At 42.7% G+C, this 23,615-nt stretch overlaps 1 protein-coding gene across 1 annotated transcript in view; it reads left to right on the top strand.

The window, feature by feature from the left end:
- The window catches only part of L3mbtl4 (L3MBTL histone methyl-lysine binding protein 4), a 344,610-nt gene that overhangs the window by 42,071 nt on the left and 278,924 nt on the right, over positions 1 to 23,615 (top strand). The window contains exon 3 of the mRNA XM_055610122.1: positions 894 to 985. Within this exon, the coding sequence (XP_055466097.1) occupies positions 894 to 985 (92 nt within the window). The remainder of the gene's footprint in view (positions 1 to 893; positions 986 to 23,615) is intronic.

The following is a 23,615-nucleotide window of genomic DNA, read 5'->3' on the forward strand; positions in this document are numbered from 1 at the left end:
GAGGGAGGGAGGGAGGGATTGGGCGGGAATGGGGGATGGGGCTACAGTTGGGATACAAAGTGAATAAACTGTAATTAATAAAAAAATAAAATTTTAAAAAAATGTTAAGTTTGAATTTTGACTCTCAAATATTCATCTATAAAATTTTGAAAGCAAAAATTCAGAGCAGGAGGGTCATTGGAAAATAAATTATTTAGTTCCTAATGCTGACTTTATGAGAACTATCCTTTCTATATCGTTTAATCTACCCCATGTTCGTCAAAAGAAAGTTTTGTTTTCAAAACTGCATTTCCCTCCTCGGCACTCTATTGTTTACATGACCTTTGCATGCTCTGAGACAGTTGTGAATTATTATTAAGTGAGGAATCCATATAAAACATCTAATTAGCTCCATGATGAAAAGTTAGCTTATTTCTCGTGTCTTGTAACCTTGTGGAGAACTAGCATAAGTCCTGTGTTTATTCACTTTGGTGGTCTACTGTGAGCCCATTAAGACAAATTTCTACAAGAATTGCCACATCCAAAGCAAGGCAGTTGACAAGTATCATCACATTGCCTTCAGATGCTGACACCAACTGACACCCACTAAAAGCAGCATGAAGATGAGAGGAGGGGATTAAAAATCTTCTGCTAGCGTCTTTATGGATGCCAACTGTAACCTATGTGAAGTGTGTCCATGAGCTTAACTCCTGAGAGGGGAAGCTCAATGAGGAGTCATTGATGGGGGAAGGTTCCTATTTACAGGAAATGAGGGGTGATGTCCTAAGTAGTTGCAGCTCTTATGATCCCCATCTTAAGCAGCCTGCTTTTTGAGTTTCTCTTCAGTTACATTTTATTCTATTTTTATTCCATAAAGAGTTGCTTCAAGAAAAGTGTCATATTTTCTCTTCTAGAACCTTGTGTGACTACACAGGAAACCTGGTCCTGGGACCAATACTTAAAAGAATGGAATGCTGTGGCCGCACCAGTTGAGCTGTTTTCCAAGGTCAGACTTAAGTCTTTTCAAGGGGATTTAATTGGAAAATTCAATTGAAATTAAATCCTTTGCCTCTATAGCTTAAATTAGTGAATTTGTGGGCAGGGGTAGGAAATGACTCATCACAGCTACTCAGAACCTTAGTGTTTCAGCCTTGTATACTAGAGCTGGGTTTGCAGCCTAGCACTGTTACCTACCATCTCTGTGACTCCTAGGCAAGTCATTCAACCTTTCTGTGCCTCAGTTTCCTCACCTGTAAGATATTAAAGAGACCTACCTCTTTCCTTGGATTTTGGAGGGCTAGGTAAGTTGAACACAAAGTACATAGAATACAGTTTGCACATTAAGTGTCACCTTCTGTGTCAGTCTTCAAATCTTCATTTTCTTAGCTGTATATCATTTGTGTCCGTTCAAGGGTTATGTTACATAAATCTATTTTCATGTGATGAGTTACAGTAGTGGATTAAGATAAAAAGACAGTGGGACCCCCAGATCACATCATTCCAACTAGGACAGACTTGCTTGATTGAAAGCTTGGGCATCAGAGCCTCATGATTGTGTTCAAGGACTCTTGTGTACTCAAAATTTACATCATTATGGTGCATTTTAACCTTCTGTGAGAGGTGAACCTTGTACTTGCTATACTTCTCACAGCATATGTTGTGATGCTTCTGGCATCTGTTGCTGGTGAAAGGACCAGTAATTATAATTGCGGATGTAGCAATGGATAGGGAGAAAGGACATTAAAGAGGAAGGAAAAGAGAGAGAGTCCAAGTCCTGGTACCTCACAGTGAACAAGCATAACCTTTTTATTTAATTTTTGCCATGTAGGTTAGTGGCTTCCATAATGAACTAGTGTGAAGGCCGTGCCATGGAAACTGAGAGCATCTAGAGTTGGGATTATAGCCAAGTCTACATATCAGATGGAAAGCACAGAAGTGCTAGTATTCTCAAGACCTGCCAAAGCAGACTCTCAGGGAGCAAGGCAGGGAAACATGATGAGGAAGCCTCCCAGGGCATTCTGCATCCGGCTCTGAGGTCTGCTGCCTTGCGGGGCATAAGGGAAGTGCAGGTCTTGCTTACCACTCAGGACCCTACCACACACACCCTTCCTTTTGCTGTTTCATGACGAGACTTGGGGTATTTATCCCATCACAATTATGAGAGTCCCTAGCATCATCATAAGTGCCAGGCAGGTGCGTGTCTGTTTCTTGTGTGTCTCTTAGTCTCTGCGATGAGCAGGCGTGTATGATTTCATAATGTTGAGTGACTTCTGAGACACCTTTGTTACTTCTGAGAAGAGAAGGGTCTTTAAAGAAGGTGGCCTGGACCAAAATGGCCTTTCCCCCTCTGCCTGTGCCCACCTCATACCCAGGGTGTAGGATCATTGTATGTCCATAGACAGAGTAGCCCAGCAGAGGATAGATGCCTGAGGGCAGATGAAGTCTGGGCGCACCCGGGATGTGATGTTCACCACAGGGCACAGGTAAAGCTGGAGACTCTGTGCCTAGATTTGATAGTGTTACTTTCCAGAGCCATAAGGTAACTAGAAGCTGCTGCTGAAGGAATAATGACTGAAACATTATTACATGCTTATTACATGTGGCAAAATTGCCTGCAGAGAGCATGGTGCCTTAGGAAACAGAGTTGTACTGCGTCCTTGGATCAGGGTCCTTGAGCCGGGTTTAAGACGTTAGGTATCTGGGCATCAGTGTACAGTTTAAGTGTTTGCAAAGCAAGATGAATTTAGGCTGGAGGAAATAAAGTGTCAGAGTCTCTGTCCCTCTTCTGTGTTTCTTTAGACAGAGAATGTATTGCTATCACTAGAGTTTATTCTGGAAGATTTTAAAAGGTCCATCAGACATTGCAGAGATAGTTGCAGAGTGAAGTTTTTTCCCTCCAAATTTCCCCTCATGGCTTGGTGTTAATGAAAACGACACCCAGGGGAAAATGGAACACTTTTCTGCTGAAGCGAATCAGAGCAGCAGTGTTGGGAACCAAGTATTTGGGCTGTCAGGCATGAATCTTTGTCCCTCCGATTTTAGGGAGAGGAAGAAGTGGTAGCAGAAAGCGCGGAGTGAGGGAAGGGCAGTCAGGCTTCCCCATGGAGGGAGGAGATCGGTGCAGCTGAGTGAAACTGCGTGGTCAGCACAGGGTACTCTTTCATGGTCGTCTGGCTAATGAGATGACTGTGAAATGTGATTGAACTTTAACATCTGTCAACTCCGAAGATGACAGCAAAGCATTAGTGTACAGCAAACAAATCCGTTGGACATGCTGGCTGCCTCTATCTTTACCTCTAGTCTGGCAGGAAGTCACTCATGTTTTAAGGCTCAGAGTGTGTCAAATACTGTGTAGAGAGCATAGGGCACCAAAGGGTTAATACATTGCTCAGAATCTTGTTGCTTACTTGGGAAAGAAGTTAGCCTCTAAAGTATGTTGTTAGGTGTTTACATATCTATGAGCTTATCTGTGTGTACGTAAAACCATAATAATTAAAGAAAATGAGGCCATGATTATGAGAGAGGGAGGGAGAGAGAGAGACACACACACACAGAGAACACATAAGGAGTTGGAGGGAGGAGAAGAAACAGGGAAATGATATTTTGGATCACTTTTGGAAATGATCCAAATTTGGATGAGTGAAAAAAAAATCAGATGAGATAAAAAATAAAATAAAAATAGGGGTTTATCTGGCCTTGGGAAAGAATGAAGCTACTGTTTTCACCTTGATCTCTTAATGACTGGAGATGCCTGGACTCCAGACCTCATGTTACTTCAGCTTGACACTTGCATTTTAAAGATGAATAAACACACTTGTAATTGAAAGTTTCAATGCCATCGAAAAGACAGAAGGTTCATGTCAGCCTTCCAAGAGGGAGCTGAACTCAATTTTATATTGACACTCGACTGTTAATGTTCCTTTCAGTGTGCAAATATTATAATAATGTTGTTGGTGCCAGCCACTGTAATGAGGTCCTTCGGCCTCTGAGTGTTAAAATTAGAACAAAGTAGTTTGCATTTCTTGCCTGGATGACTGCTCTAAAGACATTAAAGTAGGGGTTCACTGTGCTAATGTGACTTCCAAACTAATATTCAAGTTTTAGAAGATATACCAAAGCTACACACACACACACACACACACACTTCAACCCTGAAAATTAAATTCACGCTCAACCACAAAAATGTATATACGTTACTTTAGGGAAAACACGCCTATTTTACTTATACACACATTTTGTTTCCAAATCTCCTTGTCTAATTTAAATTTCTTTTGGTATCAGATCAAATGGATTGTCTCTTAATTTTTAATTTATTTCACCATCTGGGGTAACCCATAAACAAGGATAGAAACATCTGCTGTTGAGACCAGGCTTAAAGACGTTACGGGTGAGATACGATGTCTCTATCTTGATTTCATTTGAAAATTGAAATACTGTTTCTTCCTTTGTTAAGGTTGGCATTGAAAATAGTTTTTCCTATCCGTCCCACCACCACCCTTGCCAACACATACACCTTCCTCAGGTATTCTTTTGCCTCTTTGCTCACGGCCTCCACTCCCCATATTTGCTCACGGCCCCAGTCCTCATTATCTGTCTGTAACTGAACGTACAGTTGGACACAGCATCTTCTGCGTTTGGCAGATCTGCCCCCAAGCTGCTTTTGCTTGGCTGTCTAGTCTTCATCCGAGTTTGTTTCCACATCACCCGGAAAGCCTTGTGCCCTGCCCCTGAAGCCTCTTTCTTTTAGGAAGCCTCACCAGACACCTTCCTCTCTCTGGCTTCTTCATAGACAGTTGCTGAGAGCTTCCCTGCCCAACTCACTCAGGTGGAGAAATGGGTCAGAGATAGCATCCTCCCTATTCTGTAGAAGTAAAGGAGAGGTGAGATGCAGACACCCGCTATCTTCCTTCCCCCTGCAACACTAAACCATATGCCACCTGTTTTGAGGAGCATATCTGGCCCTGAATGGCAAATCTCACTGCACCCCACATTCCTGTCACCAGCTCAAAGGCTAGCTCTTCAGCCTTTTAACTTATGCAGTGTCCCTGTCTTACCAGCTAGGAAAACAGGCAAACAGGAATTCGACACCACCAAGGAAGGTACACTTCTTTGTTTCAAGAAACATTTGGTGTTCAAAAAAAAAAAAGAGTAAAACTCATTATCAGAAAAGTTAAAAGTCTTTTGGACTTCCTTACATATTTTGATAATAATACAGGTTTATCTTGATTCCATAAAGCAAATATGCAGTATTAGGCCCACAATGATGCTGTGACAAATTGCCACATGCTCAGCTCAGCGATCTGCAACAGCTCAGGTTTGTTATCTGGCAGTTCAGAAGGTCAGCAGTCTGAAAGGGGTCTGACAGGTCTTCCTTCCATCTGCAACACTGGGGAGGGTCTCTTCCTACCCAGGGTGCTCGCTGACCACCCACACCCATTGGCTTGTAAGCCAGAGCACTCTAATCTCTGCTTTCAGTGCCCTATCTCCCTCTCCAGTGCTCTTGCCTCCCTCTGATAAGGAGTCTGCGATGACACTGGCTCACCTCAATAAGGCAGGACAACCTTCCCATCTCGGGATGCCTCAGGAGCTCACATCCACCCAATCCTGTCAGCCATGAGTGCTGACATATTCAGCTTCTTAGATCAGTACCTGAGCATAACTTTGGGGCATTGTCCTGCCTGCTGCAGCTGCCACCCTCTGCCATGCTGTGCCTGGGCTACACCTGCCCCTGGCCTGAGAGGCTGCTCGTGATATGAGTAAATGACCTTTGGAACCCTGCTAATGGTAGAACAGATGATACAACTTCCTCAGTAGCTCATGGTTCACTCCTCTCTCTGGCCATATTACACAGCCGCTTCTCCTTGGTACCCTTCACCGGGCCATCATCTCCCTCCTGCAGAAGTGTGTGTGGCCTTGCTGCCCTCCAGCTTTCTGGCATTCTCTGTCGACCCTCCCTATCCTTTCTGTTGAATATCAAGAAGGAGTCCTTTGCAGTTTATGCTGTGTTGCTTCCACTGTTTCTATTCTTGCTTTAGGAGAGAAGCAGGCGGGTCTGTTGCCCTGTGCCTCTGTGTAACATCTTTGTGCTTCCTCCTCTCCTCACTCAGCCATGTTCTCAACCTGTGATGCTCTTTCCAACTTCCTTGAACTGTAAATGCTTCCATGGGGCCACTACTTCCTTTTCAGTTCCAGGCGTGTTCTGTAGGTCATAGCTGAACCCCTTCCTCAGAGGTGGGCCTGGGTCACATTAGCTGATGTACCCACGCAGTTTGCTTCCACAGGTTCACGCAGTGCTAGTTTTCCTTTGAAGACTAATAGTTCCTCCACTTTCTCTCTCTGGCATCACATTTGTCCCGAGCATCCTCGGTGTCCTAAGCTTCTTGTTGGCCATTCTCTTCCTGGGGTCCTCACTCCCCAATCCTGTGGGTTTGTTATCACCTCCCATACACACTGCACAGCATCTCTCTGGAGGCTCATGCCCACCCCAGGTGTCACATGCTCCTGGATAAAGATCACAAAGCCTTGCACGTGGGTCGCGTGGTTAATCCACGAGTTCAGGCAGCCAGACGTCGCCTGATCTAACTTCTCCTTCTAGATCCTGAACTGTGGCCAGTAATTACTCATGCCGCTGGCAGAAACCGTGCTGCAATCCAGTTACCCCAGGGTTCCACAGCAAGGTACACACAGAGCCTCCTCTGTTCATTCCCTCCTGAAGACGTCAGCTGCTCCTGGCCTCTGGTATTATTTGTTTCTGGCAACTCCTTGGCCCACTCTTCTTGCATTCCTTTCCTTCCCCACAGTTTCCTGTCCAGGCTGACTCTGCATGGCCTCCTTTTCCCGTAGCCTTAGTAACATGTGCCTTCACATGTCACCTGAGTATCAGCACCTCTGGCTGCCCTTCTTTCCTCTGGTGCATGTGTGTGCACTCTTGCATATGTGAATGTGGAGGACAGAGGGTGACACTGGGTCTCAGAGGGTAGCATTGACTGTCTTCCTCAATTGCTGTCCACACATTATTTGAGACAAAAACTTTCACCAAATCTGAAGATCACCTATTCAAATAGACTATCTGTGCAGCAAGTCCTAAGAATCTGCTTGTTAACTATTCCAGTTCTGGGATGTCAGGCACATGGTACTCTGCTAACTGAGCCATCTTGAGGGCCTGTGATTTTGAGCCATTTTGTTTGTTTTGCTGAGGATCGTCTCTCTCTCTCTCTCTCTCTCTCTCTCTCTCTCTCTCTCTCTCTCGGTGGAGTTGTAAAGCCCTTGAAGACTGGCTGAGTTTCATTCTCTCCCTCCCTTACTCCGTCCCTTCATCCCTTCTTTTATCTCTCCCTTCTTCCGTCCCTCCCTATCTTCTTCTTTTGTCCCTTCTTCCCTCTCTCTGTCCCTTCCTCTCTTCTTTCTTTTCTTTTATTCAGGGGTGCTAATTTAGCAAGCTCGGTTATCTCCTCTTCCACCACTTTATGGAGAAAGGATCATGACATACCTCTTTGACCTTTCACCTTTAGCTCCAAACACCAGAAGATTTTCTAATTCTCTGGGATAATTTCTTGAGGCTTTGGACGGTGTCTGACAAAGGCTTCACTTTGTTTAGTGCAGGGATTTCCTAGTCTTTCTTTTAACTCTGAGCCCTTGTTCTTCTCAGCCTCTTGGTGTTTAGTGTCTCTGCTTGCTCTGAGCCTGCTTCATTCACACTGTTACCCTGGACCCATCTGCCTAGAGCCCTGCTGGTCAGGTCTGACCTCTGTATGGCCACAGTCACTTTTCTGTCCATTAAGGATTCTTTGGCCCTCATCTCTGATCTATGCTTAGAGTGCCCGGCATGACATGAATCTTCCCTTCTCACTCTACCCAGCACCTCACTGCTGACAGCTGCACACTCCTGTCTGCTCTCTCCCTTCACCCTGTGCTCCCCGCTCCTGTCATTTTAAATCTTTTAATTATTATCATTTATTACAATTTATTCAATTTGTATCCCTCTCTCATCTCCTCCTAGTCCCACCCTTTCTTCCTCTTCTCCCCTTATGTCCCTCCCCTAGTCTACTGATTGGTGAGGCCTTCCTCCTCTTCTATTTGACCCTAGCTTATCAGGTCTCATCAGAACTGATTGCATTGTCTTCCTCTGTGGCCTGGCAAGGCTGTACTCCCCTAGGAGAGGTATTGAAAGAGCCTGTCACTGAGTTCATGCCAGAGAAAGCCCCTGCTCCCCTTATTAAGGAACCCACTTGGATACTGAATCTATGGGGTATATCTGTGCAGGGGTTTTAGGACCTCTCCATGCATTGTCCTTGGTTGGGGTATCAGTCACTGCAGTGCCCCCAGGGCTCAATTTTGGTTTTTTTTTGTTGTTGTTGTTTTGTTTTTTTTTCATTTTTTTTTCTCTCTCTTGGTTTCCTTTTGGAGCTCCTGTCCCCTCCAGGTCTTTCTATCTACCCCTTCTTTCATAAAATTACCTGTAATCTGCCCAAAGTTTGACTGTGAGTCTCAGCCTATGCTTTGAAACCTTAATCAGTAGAGTCTTTCAGAGGCTGACTGTTGTAGGCTCTGTTGCCTGTCTTCTCCTGCTTCCAATGTCTATGGCATTTGTCCTTCTGAATGAGGATTGAACATCTTCCCTAGGGTCTTCCTTGTTGTTTAGCTTCTTTAGGAGTAGAGATTTTAGTATGTTTATCCTATATTATATGGCTAATATCCATTTATGAGTGAGTATATACCAGGTGTGTCTTTCTGCTTCTGGGTTACCTCACCCCTGAGATTTTACCTTACACCCATCAGAATGGCAAGATCAAAAACTCAAGTGACAACACATGCTGGAGAGGATGTGGAGAAAGGCGAACCTTCCTCCACTGCTGGTGGGAATGTAAACTTTTACAACCACTTTGGAAATCAGTCTGGTGCTTTCTCAGAAAATTAGGAATAGTGCTACCTCAAGATCCAGCAATACCACTCCTAGGCATATCCAAAATATGCTCAGTTATACAACAAGGACCTTTGCTCAACCATGTTCATAGCAGCTCTGTTCATAATAGCCAGAAGCTGGAAACAACAGAGGAATGGATACAGAAATTGTGATACATTTATACAATGGAATACTAGTCAGCTATTAAAAAAAAAAACAAGAAAAAAACATGAAATTTGCAGGCAAATGATGGTAACCCTCTCCTGTCTTTACCGTTGGCCACATGTGGATTTTCTTCATGCTGAGAACGGAACCTGCTCCTCCTTCCTTGATGCCCTTCTTTTGTAAACAAGGTGGAAATACACATTTCCTTCTCTCTTTGCCTTCCATTCTGCCATCTCTACCCTCCACGCTAATGTTTCCATTTTTTTTTGTCATGCTCTGTCACTCTTAAAATTTGTTATAATGTAGCATGATTTTGGAAGTAAATACTCTATGTTCTGCTGTGAAAATCCAGTCTTTTCTAGGACAATGGGTTATATTCATTTATCACCCTCCTGTTATTTCATGCTCCTGCTTTTTCAGTCTTCCTACTTGATTGAATGGAAAACGAGTAGATTAGAAAAGATATCCTCCATCAGACAGAATTTGACATCTTTAATTTGGTACTAATTATATTTTTAAAATACAATTGTTTAATAGATAACATGAGTGAAACAGAACCTGAAATGTGTGTGTGTGCTGTTATTATTGTTGTTGTTTTAAAAATAAAGTATGTACTTAGGTCTGCAGAAGTCTGAGCTTATATTTAGGTCTGTAGGTATAGTATGATATTCTTGAGGTTCCTAAAACCATTTGAGAGTTTTAGAGTTTTCTAAAACTGCTTGGCCTCCTAGAGCTTTCCCATCTAAAGCAGTTGCACGTCAAGCTTCTGTGTTGTGAGCACACTGCACAATGATATGAGAGTCACTGCAAGGGCCGCCCGGCTGCTGGTGTGGTCCTTCTTAGACACCCTGTTAAATACTATGAGCCATGTGGTGACTATGCCCTGCTCCCTAGCAGATACACAAACTGGTGAGGACTGCCTGTGCTTCAGGATGCTTGGAAGATATTTTCATCTTATCTCATCTTTCTGTTTGGCCACAGCATTTGCTTCCTTGTTTGTTTTTTTACTTCTCTTCTGTATGTTTTTTCTTGACCCTCTTTTGAAGATTGATTTACTGATGGTTAGTAGTTTCCCTTAAAAAAAAAATAAAAAGAATCTATAGCATCACATACATTGTAGTCGGGAATTTCATTGATGCTTAAATCAGATGGAGCACATATTAACTGAGAATGCTGCTCTGTGATGTGCAATCCTAAAGCTGATTAATCGCAAGGGATCTGAACCACAGAAAGGTCCCTCACTGGTGTCCATTTCTCACAGTGTTTACAGCCTTTAGTCTTGGTGCAAAATTGAAGAGATGCCCTGATCTCATGGCTCGGTTACTTCTCTATGCATAGAATTTGCTTCTCTGAAACTGTAACAGTCAAATTCCCAAGGCTGCTATGAAATCTCTGCTGTGAAGGCTCGAGTCAGAGAGCCAACCAGGCCTGTGCTTCTGTTCCTAGAACAGGCTCAAAGCTTGTGGGATGGTGGCTTATCTACACTGCCAGCTGGAAGCTGAGTGTCAAGCCCAGAGCTCTTCAGGAGAAAGGAACATTAAAGAAGAAAAGAGTGGCAACTGGAATAAAGGGCAGACCCTCTGTTCATACTTCCTGTAGCTGAAGGAAATGTGTACCAGCGTCCCCCTGCTTCCCTTGGCCCACCAGGAAAGCTGTCATCTTGTGTGTGCGTGCGTGTGGATTTATTGTTTTAGACACCTGAGCAGAAGATGTGTGGAATCTACTTGAGGAACCATGAATTAGACATCACAGGAGTTATTAAAAAAAAGTCTCTGGTACGAGGCTTGGTATATGCTGTCTGGCTCCCTTTGCCTTGTTGAGCTCAGATTGCCTGGAGCCAGCTGCATGTTGCTTGTTCTGAAACGTGTTGTTTGTTCATTTATTCACTTGTTTCTGAGACTGTGGTTTGTTCAGTAGTTAAGATACACATTTAAATGTTGGTTGTACACCCATAACATCTGTGGAAATGAAGATTCTGAAATTTTAGAATGAATCCTCAAAAGGCCAGTCAGAATGGCATTAACCTATTAAGTTATACTTTTGTTGATTCCTAAATTCCAAGCTTTTTCTGTTAAGGAACATCTCTTGGTGTAATCTTGGCAGCAATTCGGGGTTTTGAGTTCATAATTAATCTTTGAAAACTATTCAAACTAACAGATAAGAGCCTCTAAAAGGAAAGCTTGAGAATATGTAATCAATCGTCCATCTTAACTGGTGTTTGGTGGCCGGCTGTAGGATGTTGCATACATAATTCACCTTCCCTTGCTATTTGTCTGATCAGAAGATAGCAAAAAAGATGGCACTTTGAGAGAACAGAATTCAAAGCCTTAGAGCTGCTTTGCCTGTGCACACCACTGACCAGCTGCTTGAAGGCCAGCTTATTTTCATCTCCCAAGCATATCTTAATAGTTCATGGATACACATGGATACAGTAATGACAGATACTCAGGAAGGGCACCCATGTGATTTATCTGTTCTGTATTTGTGTCTCTGTGTCACAGACCTTTGGACATCTGATGAATGCTACTGATAATATTTTTAGTGAAACATTTATAGTATTCTGATGGATCCCTAGAGTCTCTGAAGACATCAAAAATGCCGTGGCCAGGCTGGAGAGATGTGTTGATGGTTAAGAACACTAGGTGCTCTTCCAGAGTACCTAGTACCAGTACCCACATGGCAGTTCACAACTGTCTGTAACTCCAGTTACGGGGAGTCCCAGTTCCAGCACCCACCCTCATACATGCAGGCAAAACACCAAGGCACATGAAAATTAAAAATCAATACATAATTTTTAAAATGCTGTGGCTAGATCACCAACAGAAATAGCTGTACAAGGTGTAGTCTGAGCAAGAGTAGAAAAAGTCATTTTTTTTTTACCCCAAATAGAAAATGTATAGCCTTTTCAGATTCTAATTGGTGCATAGTAACATTAGAAAATGAAATTAAAAAAAAAAAAAAACTCTTTCAAGTCCTGTGCGAGGCAGCTGATTCTGGAACTCTGGATCCAGAAGTGCTGTTTGCTCAGGTAAAAAGCATCAAACTTCCCGAGGAAGAGATGGGAAGCCGGGGCAAACACGCCACAGTCTTCCAGTACCTTGCAGCCAATGCACTTGCCCAATAAGGATCTCTTCTGAGGTTCTCAGAAGAACACTGAAGAGTAGGAATGGACCAGAGGGGTTTGGTCATAAGACTAGCCCCATTGGCATGTTTGTGACTTGTTCGGAGTTTTTGAAAGCTTCAGTAGGTAAAGTGTACACGGAAAGAAGTATACATTGTCACAATAGGAAAACTCTGGGCATCTCTCCCAGGCCTGGAGCCTCAGTGTCACTTGACACCTTGCCTTGGCCAGACACCAGTGGCCAGCCACTGCCCTCTCAGCTCTTGAACAGGGGACAGACCTGGCCCCTTCCCCTGTTCCCATCCCTGTTCTGGAGGGCCCCATGTCTTCTGCCCACCTGGTTGCAGCTGTCTGAAGTGCTAACATAATGACAAAGTGCACAGGCCAAAGTTTAAGCTGGGAGCCCAAACTGTGCTGACAGGTGCGTGAATGAGAATGCTGAGCCTCACCCTGTCCATGTGTGGTTCAGTCCTGGTGTTCTTCTATTAGTGAAAACAGACAGCATGCCTGTTTGCTTTGCACGTCACATTTGTTTGGTATTTTTCAAAGCTGCCATGCTACCCCCGCTATCCCAGATCTGAGCCTTGCCTTTGAGATGGCTACAGTGTATTCCACTGGGCTGTGTTCATTTTCTCCTCACCAAACATTTGTGTATTTTATTGTAGGGGAAATCTAGGCTAACTGTACTTGCCAGATGGTTAGCTACATGGCTTCATGATACTTATCTTTATTGCAGAAGCTGCCATAGCCCCATTATGATATTCATACAAATTCTTTTTAAAACTTTTCAGGCACTTTTTCAAACTTTGGTATCTGGGACCATTTGGGAGTTATACAAAAAAAAAAATAAAATACTCAGTTGGTAATTTTCTGTATTTAAATATCTAAGTGTGGTTTTAACTGTAGAATGAGAAATTTAAATTACAATGTCTTTAACTAATGGCAGTTCTGATAGTCAAGGTTGCTTACAGCCCACAGTGATGAGCTAGCACTGAGACTACTTGGCAGAGAGATGCACTTGAACTTTGGCCTCAAGTACCATGTTCATAAAATGCACACAGTAATTCCACAGGGCCTTGATGGTAACTCAGTTTGTTGCCCTCATTGTGTGCTTAGAGCCACGTACGGCCTGGAGTTATGTGCGTGTCTGCAGAATCATGTTAGCTATAGCTTCTCCATATGGATGTTCTCATTCCTCTATTCCTGTTAATGACATAAATATCTTACCACCATTGGTTGCTGGCTATGACAGCCACTGTTGAAAATTCCTCAGATGGCTCTAGGTGCTTCTGTGTGTCAGAGTAGATGTGAGCATAATTCACTTTTGCTCCATTAAATATCAAGTTGACCAAACTTTCACTTGGAAATTCTTGTGAGGTGATTTTCTCTACTTTGGAGAGAAAATCTATAGTGGAGACTGCCTGTCTACGAGGCTGTGGTGGTACGCGTTTGTCACACTGATAGCTCTTAAACATGGCACTGCACAAAGGTTCTTTGCCAAGAGTGAGCCTGCCTTCTCTCCAGCCATTGCATCCCCTACTAATGCCATGACTCATCTTTTGTTGCAAGCTTTAAAGATAGCAGCATATAATTTGTACCTGATTTTGCTGTGCATATGGAACCTTGAATAATACTACTTCTCCATCATTAGTGATTATATGAATCAATTTCATAGTAGAAAACATTATTTTTGTGAGTGTTCTGGGAAAAGAAAATGATAAAACAAAACAACAACTGTGTCCAGTAGCAAGGGGAGCTGTCCTTCTCAATAAAGAGGGCAACATAGCCGTAGGCCAAGTTTCACAGTGCTTGTTTGGTCCCTTGTGTGGAACAAGCAGTTGAAAGTCTTTCAGAACTTGACTCCTAGGTCATGATCTGCTTCGGTTCTGGCTTCTAGCCTTGAGAGAGTCCTGCTCTCACCTCTCTGGGCTGGGGGTGAGCTGTAGAAGTTTTCTCAGGCATGCAAACTGTAGGACTTTGTGGGACTTAGGGTATTATATGTGATGGATTTTGTTTACCTAGGGAGTATGATTCTGGCTCTCATTTATCATCATGAAATGTACGCTATCAGTTAAGAAATACAGGACACCTAAAGAGACAAATTTAAAACTGTTGAGTCACAAATAAACCACCAAACAATAGATAAATCGAAGGCATGATATTTTTCACCCTTGCCTTTAAGATGGCAAAAAATAGAAAGTTTACTTCAATTTGAATTTTCCAAGGTCGATTTTATCTTTTAGCCATTTTATATTGCTTTGCAGCATTAGAGAAAGCTCTCCAGTGTTGGCTTGAGAAACCGTTTTGAAGTGCTGCCTGGCTAATCCTTCCTGCTGGCTGTGAGCTGTTGTCCAACCCTTGTATTCAATAGTCATGTGTAACTAACACTATCACGAATGAAAAGTACCACTGCGTCCTCCCGTGCCGTCTTGTATCTCTCACCCTTGTTGAGCCATGAACAATATGTAAATTTCTACACTGTCTTTTTAAAATATTTATTAAGTTTAGTTTATATGTGTGTGTTTACCTGTGTGTATGTGTGTGTGTGTGTGTGTGCTTGTGCCTTGTACATACCTGGTGTCCACGTAGGTCAGAAGAGGACAATGGAATTAGAGCTACTTCCAGATGGCTGTGAGCAAAGAGGTAGGTATTTGTGTGTTTAATGTATGTGAGCACATGTGTATGAGTGTATGTGTGTGCATGTAACTGTGTTTGAGTGTATGTGTGTGTGAGTGTATGTATGTGTGTGTGAATGTGTGTGTGTGGATGAGTGTGCATGTTTATGTGTGTATGTGTGCGACTGTGTGTGTGCAGCACCCTTAAAGTGAGCTGGGAAGTTTCAATGCACTGAATAGGCAGGCACACAAAGCATGTTCAACCGTCTGCTGGACACAGAGTAAATGTGAAAAGAAGACCAGGAGAATTAAACACACATGATACTTATTTTTGTAGAAATAAGATGAACCTGACCAATCACTCATTTTGTTACCTGTTTGGGGTTTCATTATCCTTTAAGTTTTTCTTGGAAGCTTCCAAGATTATCTGTGAACGTAAGATTTTGAAGACACTTTTACAAGCCAATTTATGTTTTTTTAAAATGATTTTTGTGTTCATATAAAAAGCTGGGCATCCGGACATATCTTTAATGAGTGGTGCTGCCCCCACACAGTGGCATATAATGCAGCTATAAACATGAACATGAGCCGACTGGCCCATGAATATTCCCGAGAAGCATTAGACCTGCAGGAAGCTGTGTGCAAAACCCCACGAGTGTGCTGAGAGGAGCTAAGGAAGCACCCGTGTAACTTTGCAAAAACAAACTTGGGAAGGATGGAGACATTGCAGACCACACTCGGGTTGGTTACTTCCTGTGTGCAGCTACAGTGACCAGGATTCTCGGAGGAACAGGCACATACGAGCTTTGTCTAGTACGCTCTTACCTTTTCGAAGGATGATAAAATAGAATCAAACACTGTCACGGCAAAGAGGGGAAGGGGGAGGGGAATGGATGGGAATATAAGTCATTCATGCGTCTGCCTCTGTGTGACAGGGCAGGGGAGTCTGTAAGCAAAGGGTGTTTTTCCTTGTCTTTTGATGACCCTGTTCTTAACAGAACAGTTCCGCAACCCTAAGAGATGCCCTGAAGGGTCTAGCTAAGGAGGGAAGAAGGGATTTCAGAGGGGAAAGGTCACAGGATGAGACGGAAAAGCACAAGCCTTTGGGTAAGAACTGCCAAGTGTTTGTTTGAACTGGGATTTGTAGGGTATGTATACACGTGTGCTGGTGTTTGTGTTTGTGTTTGTATGTACACACACGTTTCATGTGAAACCATGTAGTGAGGAACCTGGGCAACATCTAGATCAGTAGCCAACATGAGTATTGCCATTGGGGAGCGGGGGGTCGTGGTGCACCCTGGTGTGGCATACTGGGGACAGCAGTCCTGCAATATTCCGGCAGCTGAATCATAAGGGACACTATCAGACAAGTGCAAAATGATGAATATTCCCATCGAAAAGTCGTAAGAGAAGACTGTGTACTTAAAAAATGTCACCAAAGTAAAGGACAATGACAGGTTAGTGGAAAACATTCCAGACCAAGGGAGGCCAAGGAGATTTGTCAGGTTAAGTGATATCCACACAAACATCATTACATACCAACAAAAATAAAGGTTTTGGGGTGGGGTGGGGGAAAAGACCACAGTGTGTGTGGAAAACTTGTCCACATATAATATGAATTTATAACTGATCGGTAGTGACGTGAGAGACTGTTCCACTCATTACTCAGGAGAACACATGGCTGTGAAAGGGAGGACGTCTGCCATACAGGGGCACGTCTGTGTCTGTGACACAGGAAACAGAAGATGCTCCTGAGAATGTGCATGTGTCGCATGTACCTGGTTTTGTCTTTATACAAATGCAGGCAGATGAGAATAAGGACGGAGGGACAAACGCGCAGCAGGCGAGAGGCCATGAGATGCCTGAGATGACAGCTGTGCAGGCCCCTCCACACCCTCCCATAACTTTCCAAACGCAAGCCTCCTAAAAAGAGTAAATTCACATCTGGAAATTGGTATTCAGATGTTGAACACTGATAAGCAGAAGTGCAGTGACTGCTTTAAAGCTCACCCTGGGAACAACAGACCTGCGGTCCGGTCACCACTTCCCAGGAGATGTGTTTATGTGCGGTGAAGATTGAACTGTCCAGTGACACTGCAGCTGCTCTAAGCCAGCCATGATCTGTAAGGACCATGGAAAATAGCTCTAAGATTAGAAAAATGATAATGAACAAGGTCTGCTTTAAAAAAATGTTATTTACAGTAACAGCGACCACTCAAAGGGTTTTAAGGTATTTAAAAGTTTTCACATTAGGGTCCAAATTCAAGCTGTTGGGAGTTGGCTTTTGTACATGAAGAGACTCTGTATCTCATTTCAGTCCTCCACACGTAGGCATCTGATTTTTTGCCTTCTTTTTCCTTGATAGCCATTCTTCCCAAACTACTAGTTAAGGAAGGTGGTATTTGTTAACAAATTTTGGGTATAATTCAATTTCTTCCTTTCCTATTTGTGTCTCTTTGATCTTATTCAGTTTTTGTGTCAGTTACTTTTACATGACTGTAACCAATATTTATTGTGGCTGGTGATTTTGGAGGGCCTCAGTCCACCATGTTGGGGAAAGCATGGCAGAGCTCATGGAAGAGGGAGATTAAAGGAATGACCTGTCCATCATGGCAGACTAGAAGAGACAGAGTGTAGGGCTGGAACCAAAGCCTGCCTGTGTCTGTCAGAGGCCTACTTTCTAGCAATCAGCCAGGGTCAAATTCTTACAGATTTTGGTTTCTTCAAAGAGTGCCATCATCTAGGAAATAAGCATTCACAACATGAGTTAAAACATAGCATTCTGCCCCTGCCTCCCAAAGCCCCATGGCTGTCTCAAAATGCAGAGTACATTAGTCCAACATTATGAAGCCCACACTCTGAGACTCCTCACACTGTTCCAAAGTTCAGCATTGAGTCTTTTCTGAGGCATACTGCCAATTATTAAGTCCGAGTCCCTGTAAAATAAAAAAAAAAAAAGTTCTGTATATTCAGTAGCAGAGAGAACACATTTCCATGACACAAGGAAGGAAACAGGAAGAGAGCGATGCAGTATCAGACCATTATTTCAGCTCTAGGTGGCTATGGCAGCCTCACCCATATGGCACCTGCAGCACACATGGCTTTTCTGTTAAGCTGCCATCACTTGTCATCCGTAAGTCCCCTTGTCAGGCAGCATATGTTCTGATATCTCTAACGTCTTGAGGTCTCTATTGAACCATGGCTTCATGAATCTTCCTCTTAAGGGGTTTTAGGTATAAACTCACATTTTCTATTTTCCCAATCAGTCCTCGAATATCTCAACGTAAGCCTTGATAACCTGTAATTCTTATACTTGGCATGCTTGCAAAATCAGTACCACATGGACACCCAATTGTGCAGCACCCAATGTTGAGCAGCAAGTGGGTCTCCTAGGACCATGGCCACAGGAACCACAGCTACCCAGACTTAGATGCCTGTATGGTTAAGCCAGCTGAAAGCATTTCTAAGTGGCACAGCTTGAGCAGGGCACTTGAAACAAGTTTTCTGCCTTATATATTGGAGCCTTAAATGGATATGATCTCTTCAAGGTACCCAGGGCACAGGGTACAGCTTCCCTTTGATGGCAATAATCTCGTCAACAGTTACACTTTGTCTTAATCTGTACTGTCTTGTGACCTCAAACGTGCCCACGTATTTTATAGACAAATTTTATAGACAAATATTCCAAATCATCTATATTTGCTCTTCTTTTTTCAATTCTCACTGTAGGCCTGCCTAAAACAAGCATGCTATAACTATTCTATATCCTGAATGCTATGCTGGCTTGAAATTGCCTACTCAGAAAATATTATCAATTTCTTTTGAATCCAGCTTCACTCATATTTTGGGGACATGGCCAAAACAAATCTCAATTCTTTGCCAGAATGGAATGTCAATGTCCTCTAGTTTAATCCTCTCTAGAGTCCGTGTTACACTCTGAAACCTCCTGAGCACACCATCCACTGTTCACGTTTCTGCTGCCATTCTGCTCTTCTCAGATCTCACCAAAACCATCCATTGTCTCAGCTGAGTTCCTTTTGCTGGGTGAGAGTGACTGAAGGGTGGGATTTTACTCTGGCTCACAGGGGCAGTCTATCATGGTGAGGAAGGAAGTGAAGGCAGCCGGAACTTGAGGCTGCTGGGCCTCGAAAGAAGAGAGCAGTGAATGCGTGTGCTCAGCGCACACTCTCCACTGGCAGTCCAGGGTCCCAAGCACGAATCACACACCAGCAGTGGTTGGATCTTCCCACATCAGCTGATGTCATTAGTACAACACCCACAGCCATGCCTGGAAGCCCATCTCTCAGATGGTTTTAGGTGGTGGACGATTTGCATCAACCATCTCTATCTTTGGAAACTGTTCAAAAAAAAATTCTAGGGTTGCTTCAGCGCACATCCTGGAAATTTTCCTCCTGTGAACTTGTCTGAAGACTCAAGAGCCACACAGTCAGGAATGGTCACACCAGTGATCCCACTTGATACCAGCTCTTTTCTCCCCTCTTTACTATATTAATTATTTTTACATCAATGTGATCAAATTTCCTTCCAAATAAACAACTCTGGGAGGAAAATGTTTATTTTGGCTCCCGGATTCACAGGGTCTCAGTCTGAGATCAGAATTAAGTCCCACGTTGAACCATCAGTGGCCTGCCTGTTATGAGCTACTTGCTCTGGCTAGGCCTTACCTGTAAGGATTCTATAGCTTCCTGAACGGTACCATTGGTCAGGCAAAAAAAAAAAAAAAAAAAAAAAAAAAAGGCAGTTAAAATACGAAGCTGTGTGGTAGGAACACGTCAGATTCAAGTCATCGTAACTGTCCTATTGCTCTGGCTAAGATTTCAAGTACTGTATTTAGGAGATGCAATGAGAGTAAAAATTCTTGTTTTGTTCCTTATTTTAGAGGAAATATTTTTCAATTTTCCCATATCGAGTATGTTGTTGGATATGGATTTGTTATATACAGCCTTTACTGTCTTGAGATAGGGTCCTTCTATTTCTAGTTCATTCAGGGGTTTTCTTGGATATTGAACTTTGTTAAAACTTTTACTCTTTATGTTGAGACAGTTGTGTACCTTTTGTCTGTGGCTCCGCTTATGCGCAATATTGATTTTTACTTTGTGTGTATTGAGCCGTCCTTGTACCCCTGGGAGAAACCCACTTGGTCATTATGTGTTGCTGATTTGCTCAGTTCATTTTGCATCACTGTTTTATTGGTTTACTGTCTCAGCATATTGTCTTGGAGCCCAGGATGGCCCCTGAACTCACAGTCCTCTGGCCTCTGTCCCAGCGTTCTAGGAATGCACTGCCATGCTCAGCCACTGACAGTTTTTCTATTTACATTCATTAAAGAGGCTTGTCTACACTGTTCTTGCACTTAAGTTCAGTTTTAGTATACGTGATACTGAATTTGTAAAACAAGTCTGCAATGTCCCTCATGTCCGTTGTGTGGACTAGTTAGAGGAGTGTTGGTGACAGTTCTTTATGAGTTTGATGAAATATGCTGTAGTGGATCTGAATTAAAAAACAAAACAAAACAGGCTTAGTCCTTGTTATCTATGTTTAGCTTTAAGATATACAAATTCAATTTCTGTAGCTCATATGTATCTAGAAATATAGCCACTTATTTGCATTTATTCAAATTATTAAGGTGTGTATTTTTCAATCCTCTAGATTTCAATGATGTCTATTTCCCTTTCTTGGTCTCTCTCACCACACACACACACACATACACACACACACACACACATTTTATTACCATACTTCTCTCCTTGTTTTGGGCAGCTTGGCTAAGGGCTTCTCTTGTTAATGTTATTAATCTTTTCAAAGAATCAGTTCATAGAGCCTGTGACTCATTCTTTTAGAGTCTAACTCATTAATCTCTGCTCTGATCTTTAGTATGTCCCTTCCCCTTCTAATGCAAGGGGATTTGTCTTCTTTTCTCTAATTTTCTCTCTTTTTTTATGAGCTCCTAAGATGCATCATTCAGTGACTTATTTGAGATCTCTTATGGCTGTGAATGTCATTATAATTTTTTGCTATACCCACAGGTTCTCATGTTTCATTTTCATTTGATCCTAGGACATTACCATTTCCTTGATTTCGTCAATGAATCACTAACAATTGTAAGGTCATTGCTGAATCTCATATTTTTGTCAACTCTTTGTCCTTTCTCTTGCTTTTGATTTCTAATTTTATTCCATTATGATCTGATGAGCTTTGAGCAATTATTTTCATTGTTTCTTTTTTTCCCTTTGGTAATGACTTGGCTTTTGCCTAAAATCTGTTCTATTTTGGGGAAAGTTTTATGAGCAGTTGAAAAGAATGAGTATACTGCAATGCATTTTGGGTAGAGCATTATATAGATTCTGTTAAGTTCATTTTAACTATAGTAAAGTTTAGTGTGAAGTTATTATTAGTTTCTTGGAGCTAGGCAATCAGTTGGTCAGAGCAAGCACCCACTGTTTTTGTATTAGAACTTCTATGCTCATAGTTCAACTTAGGGTTTGTTTCATGAAGTTTGGTGTACACATTTTCAATAAATGTATGTCTTCTGAGTGTATTGTTCCCTTTACCGACATGCAGCAACTTTCATCGTGTTTTATGACTTGAAATCTGCTTTATGAGAAGAATATTGATAGAATAATTGTTCTGTATATTGTAATCTAGGACATTGTAATTGACATCTATAGTCACCTGCTTGCACACTTTTTGTTGACAAACCTGCTATTATTCAGGTGTCCTTGATAAGTGAGTTGGTACTTTCTCTGCAGTTTCAGTATTCTTTCTCAGGTTAGTTAGTAACTCAACTAACAGATGAGTTACTGTTGACACTTTATCTAAAATATATAATGAAAGGGAACTTTTCTGGTCAATTTCCTGCGCTCATTAACATCTTTGTACCTGGATATCAATATATTTCCCAAGAAGTGGGCAGTTTCCTTCAACAATGTCACTGAACATGTTTTCTGTACCTTTAACATGTCTCCTTTATTTTTTTGTTTTTGTTTTTGTTTTGTTTTTGAGAACGTAACAGGGGAGATCAGGTCGCAGTAAGGAGTTGAATATATTTCCAACTAGATTCATGGTGAAGTTTTCCTTCGACTGTTTGGTGGGAGTTAGTGTCTGCTGACAGTGTGTAGTGGATTGGTGCTTGGAACTCCTGACTTTCCTTGAGGTCTTGTAAGACCCAGACAGGCGTACGTGGCTGCATATGCAGGGTGCACCTTCTGCCTTCATTCCCAGTCTATCGACAGCGTAGACTCTGAAATGGGCCTGGGTGTAACACAAAGTGTGGCCCTGTGTCGACAGAGTGTTCACAGTCCTTTTATTCTTATCTCCGCTCTAGCTGTCGGAGGTAGCCTATGCATGAGTAGGTTGTCAGGCCTGTAATAACCAGACTTCATGAATATTGTTTTTTGGCTTGAGGTTTCAAAATTTCCTGTCTTCCTTGAGTTATGGTATCATTTGAACTTTGATTTGGGGTGGGTAGAATTGAGCAGTATGGGCTGACCCTAAGCTAGGCTGAAGCATCAGCACACGGAAAAGTGTGTCCTTGATCCTTAGCATCTGCAGAGAGGTGAATCAGTGGCGACAGAAGCTAATAACAGGGGGCTCGGTTCAGAAATGAAATACAACCAAGTACCTGTTATACCACGTGCAGCTCTGAGAAGAACTGCAGGAACGGTGGAGGCAGAAGTCAACATTCACCAAAATGTTTTAAAAGATGATTTCCAAAAAGAAAAAAAAAAGTAAGAAAATGGTAACTGGAAATGATGAAAGATACAAAATAAAGGCCATAATTATAAAGGGAGGGTGTGTAGAATAAAAAAAAATGTATATAAATAAAAGGCAATGAGAAAAATCATAATAACAGCAAAACAAGAGTAAAACTCTGCAGACCCCAACCAGTATATCAAAAGACAAGGTCTAAGAAAAGAAACTCAGACATCACACACACACACACACACACACACACACACACACACACACACACACACACACTAGTATATCAGCAAATACAGACAAAAACGTGTTACATTAAAACACTTAAATATTGTCTCTGTTGCAGAGGTGGCAGGTGGGAGCAGACACCCCCTCCTCCACTGTTCTCCCCTTGTTCCTGTGTCTTGTTGGCTTGTATCCTCCAGTAAGCACAGTGGCTGGAGATAGCCACGTCTCACTTTTCATTTATAGCACACAGCTAGACCGCTGGGAATGGTTTGACACCAAAACTAACAGGAAGCACTTCCCTGCTTACTAACAAGGTTGGGGGAAACCTGAATTCCTTTACATGGGATTTCTAATAGGAAGACTGGCTTGATGTCATGCAGGGCTCAGCTTGCTGGGATGATGGGCGTGCTGCTTTTGTGTGCCTCCTGGAGCCCATGGCAAGTAGGGCAACAGACTGCCATGGCTGGGGTGATGCGGCAGGTTCTGCTCTAGGACTGTACTCTTCCGAGTCCCAGTCCCTGCCACCATTGTGGATGCTTGCTCAGTCTCTGCCTAACATTAGCTGCTGCCTTAAAGGGAAAGCCAGTCCTATTCTATTGCACGTGGCAGGCCTGAATCCCCTTGCATGTCTTTTCTACCTCTTTTTTTTCAGCCAAATGGAAATGTTTATTTCTGTATAATTGCTGCCATTATGAGCATACAATTATGCTCTGCCATTATGCTCATACGTTATGAGCATGAATCCTGCTCTGAATCCATGGTTTCCCCAGTAATCTGAAACTTTGCTGAAATACTATTTTGTTGCTCCTCCTCCCAAGGGTCCAGCCTGTGGGTGAGGGCAGGGGGTTCATGCTAGGAGGTGATTGATGTAGAGTCACCACAG

Source organism: Psammomys obesus, unplaced genomic scaffold (genome assembly GCF_907164565.1).
Source record: "Psammomys obesus unplaced genomic scaffold, mPsaObe1.curated_primary_1811, whole genome shotgun sequence".
Classification (NCBI taxonomy): Eukaryota; Metazoa; Chordata; class Mammalia; order Rodentia; family Muridae; genus Psammomys; species Psammomys obesus.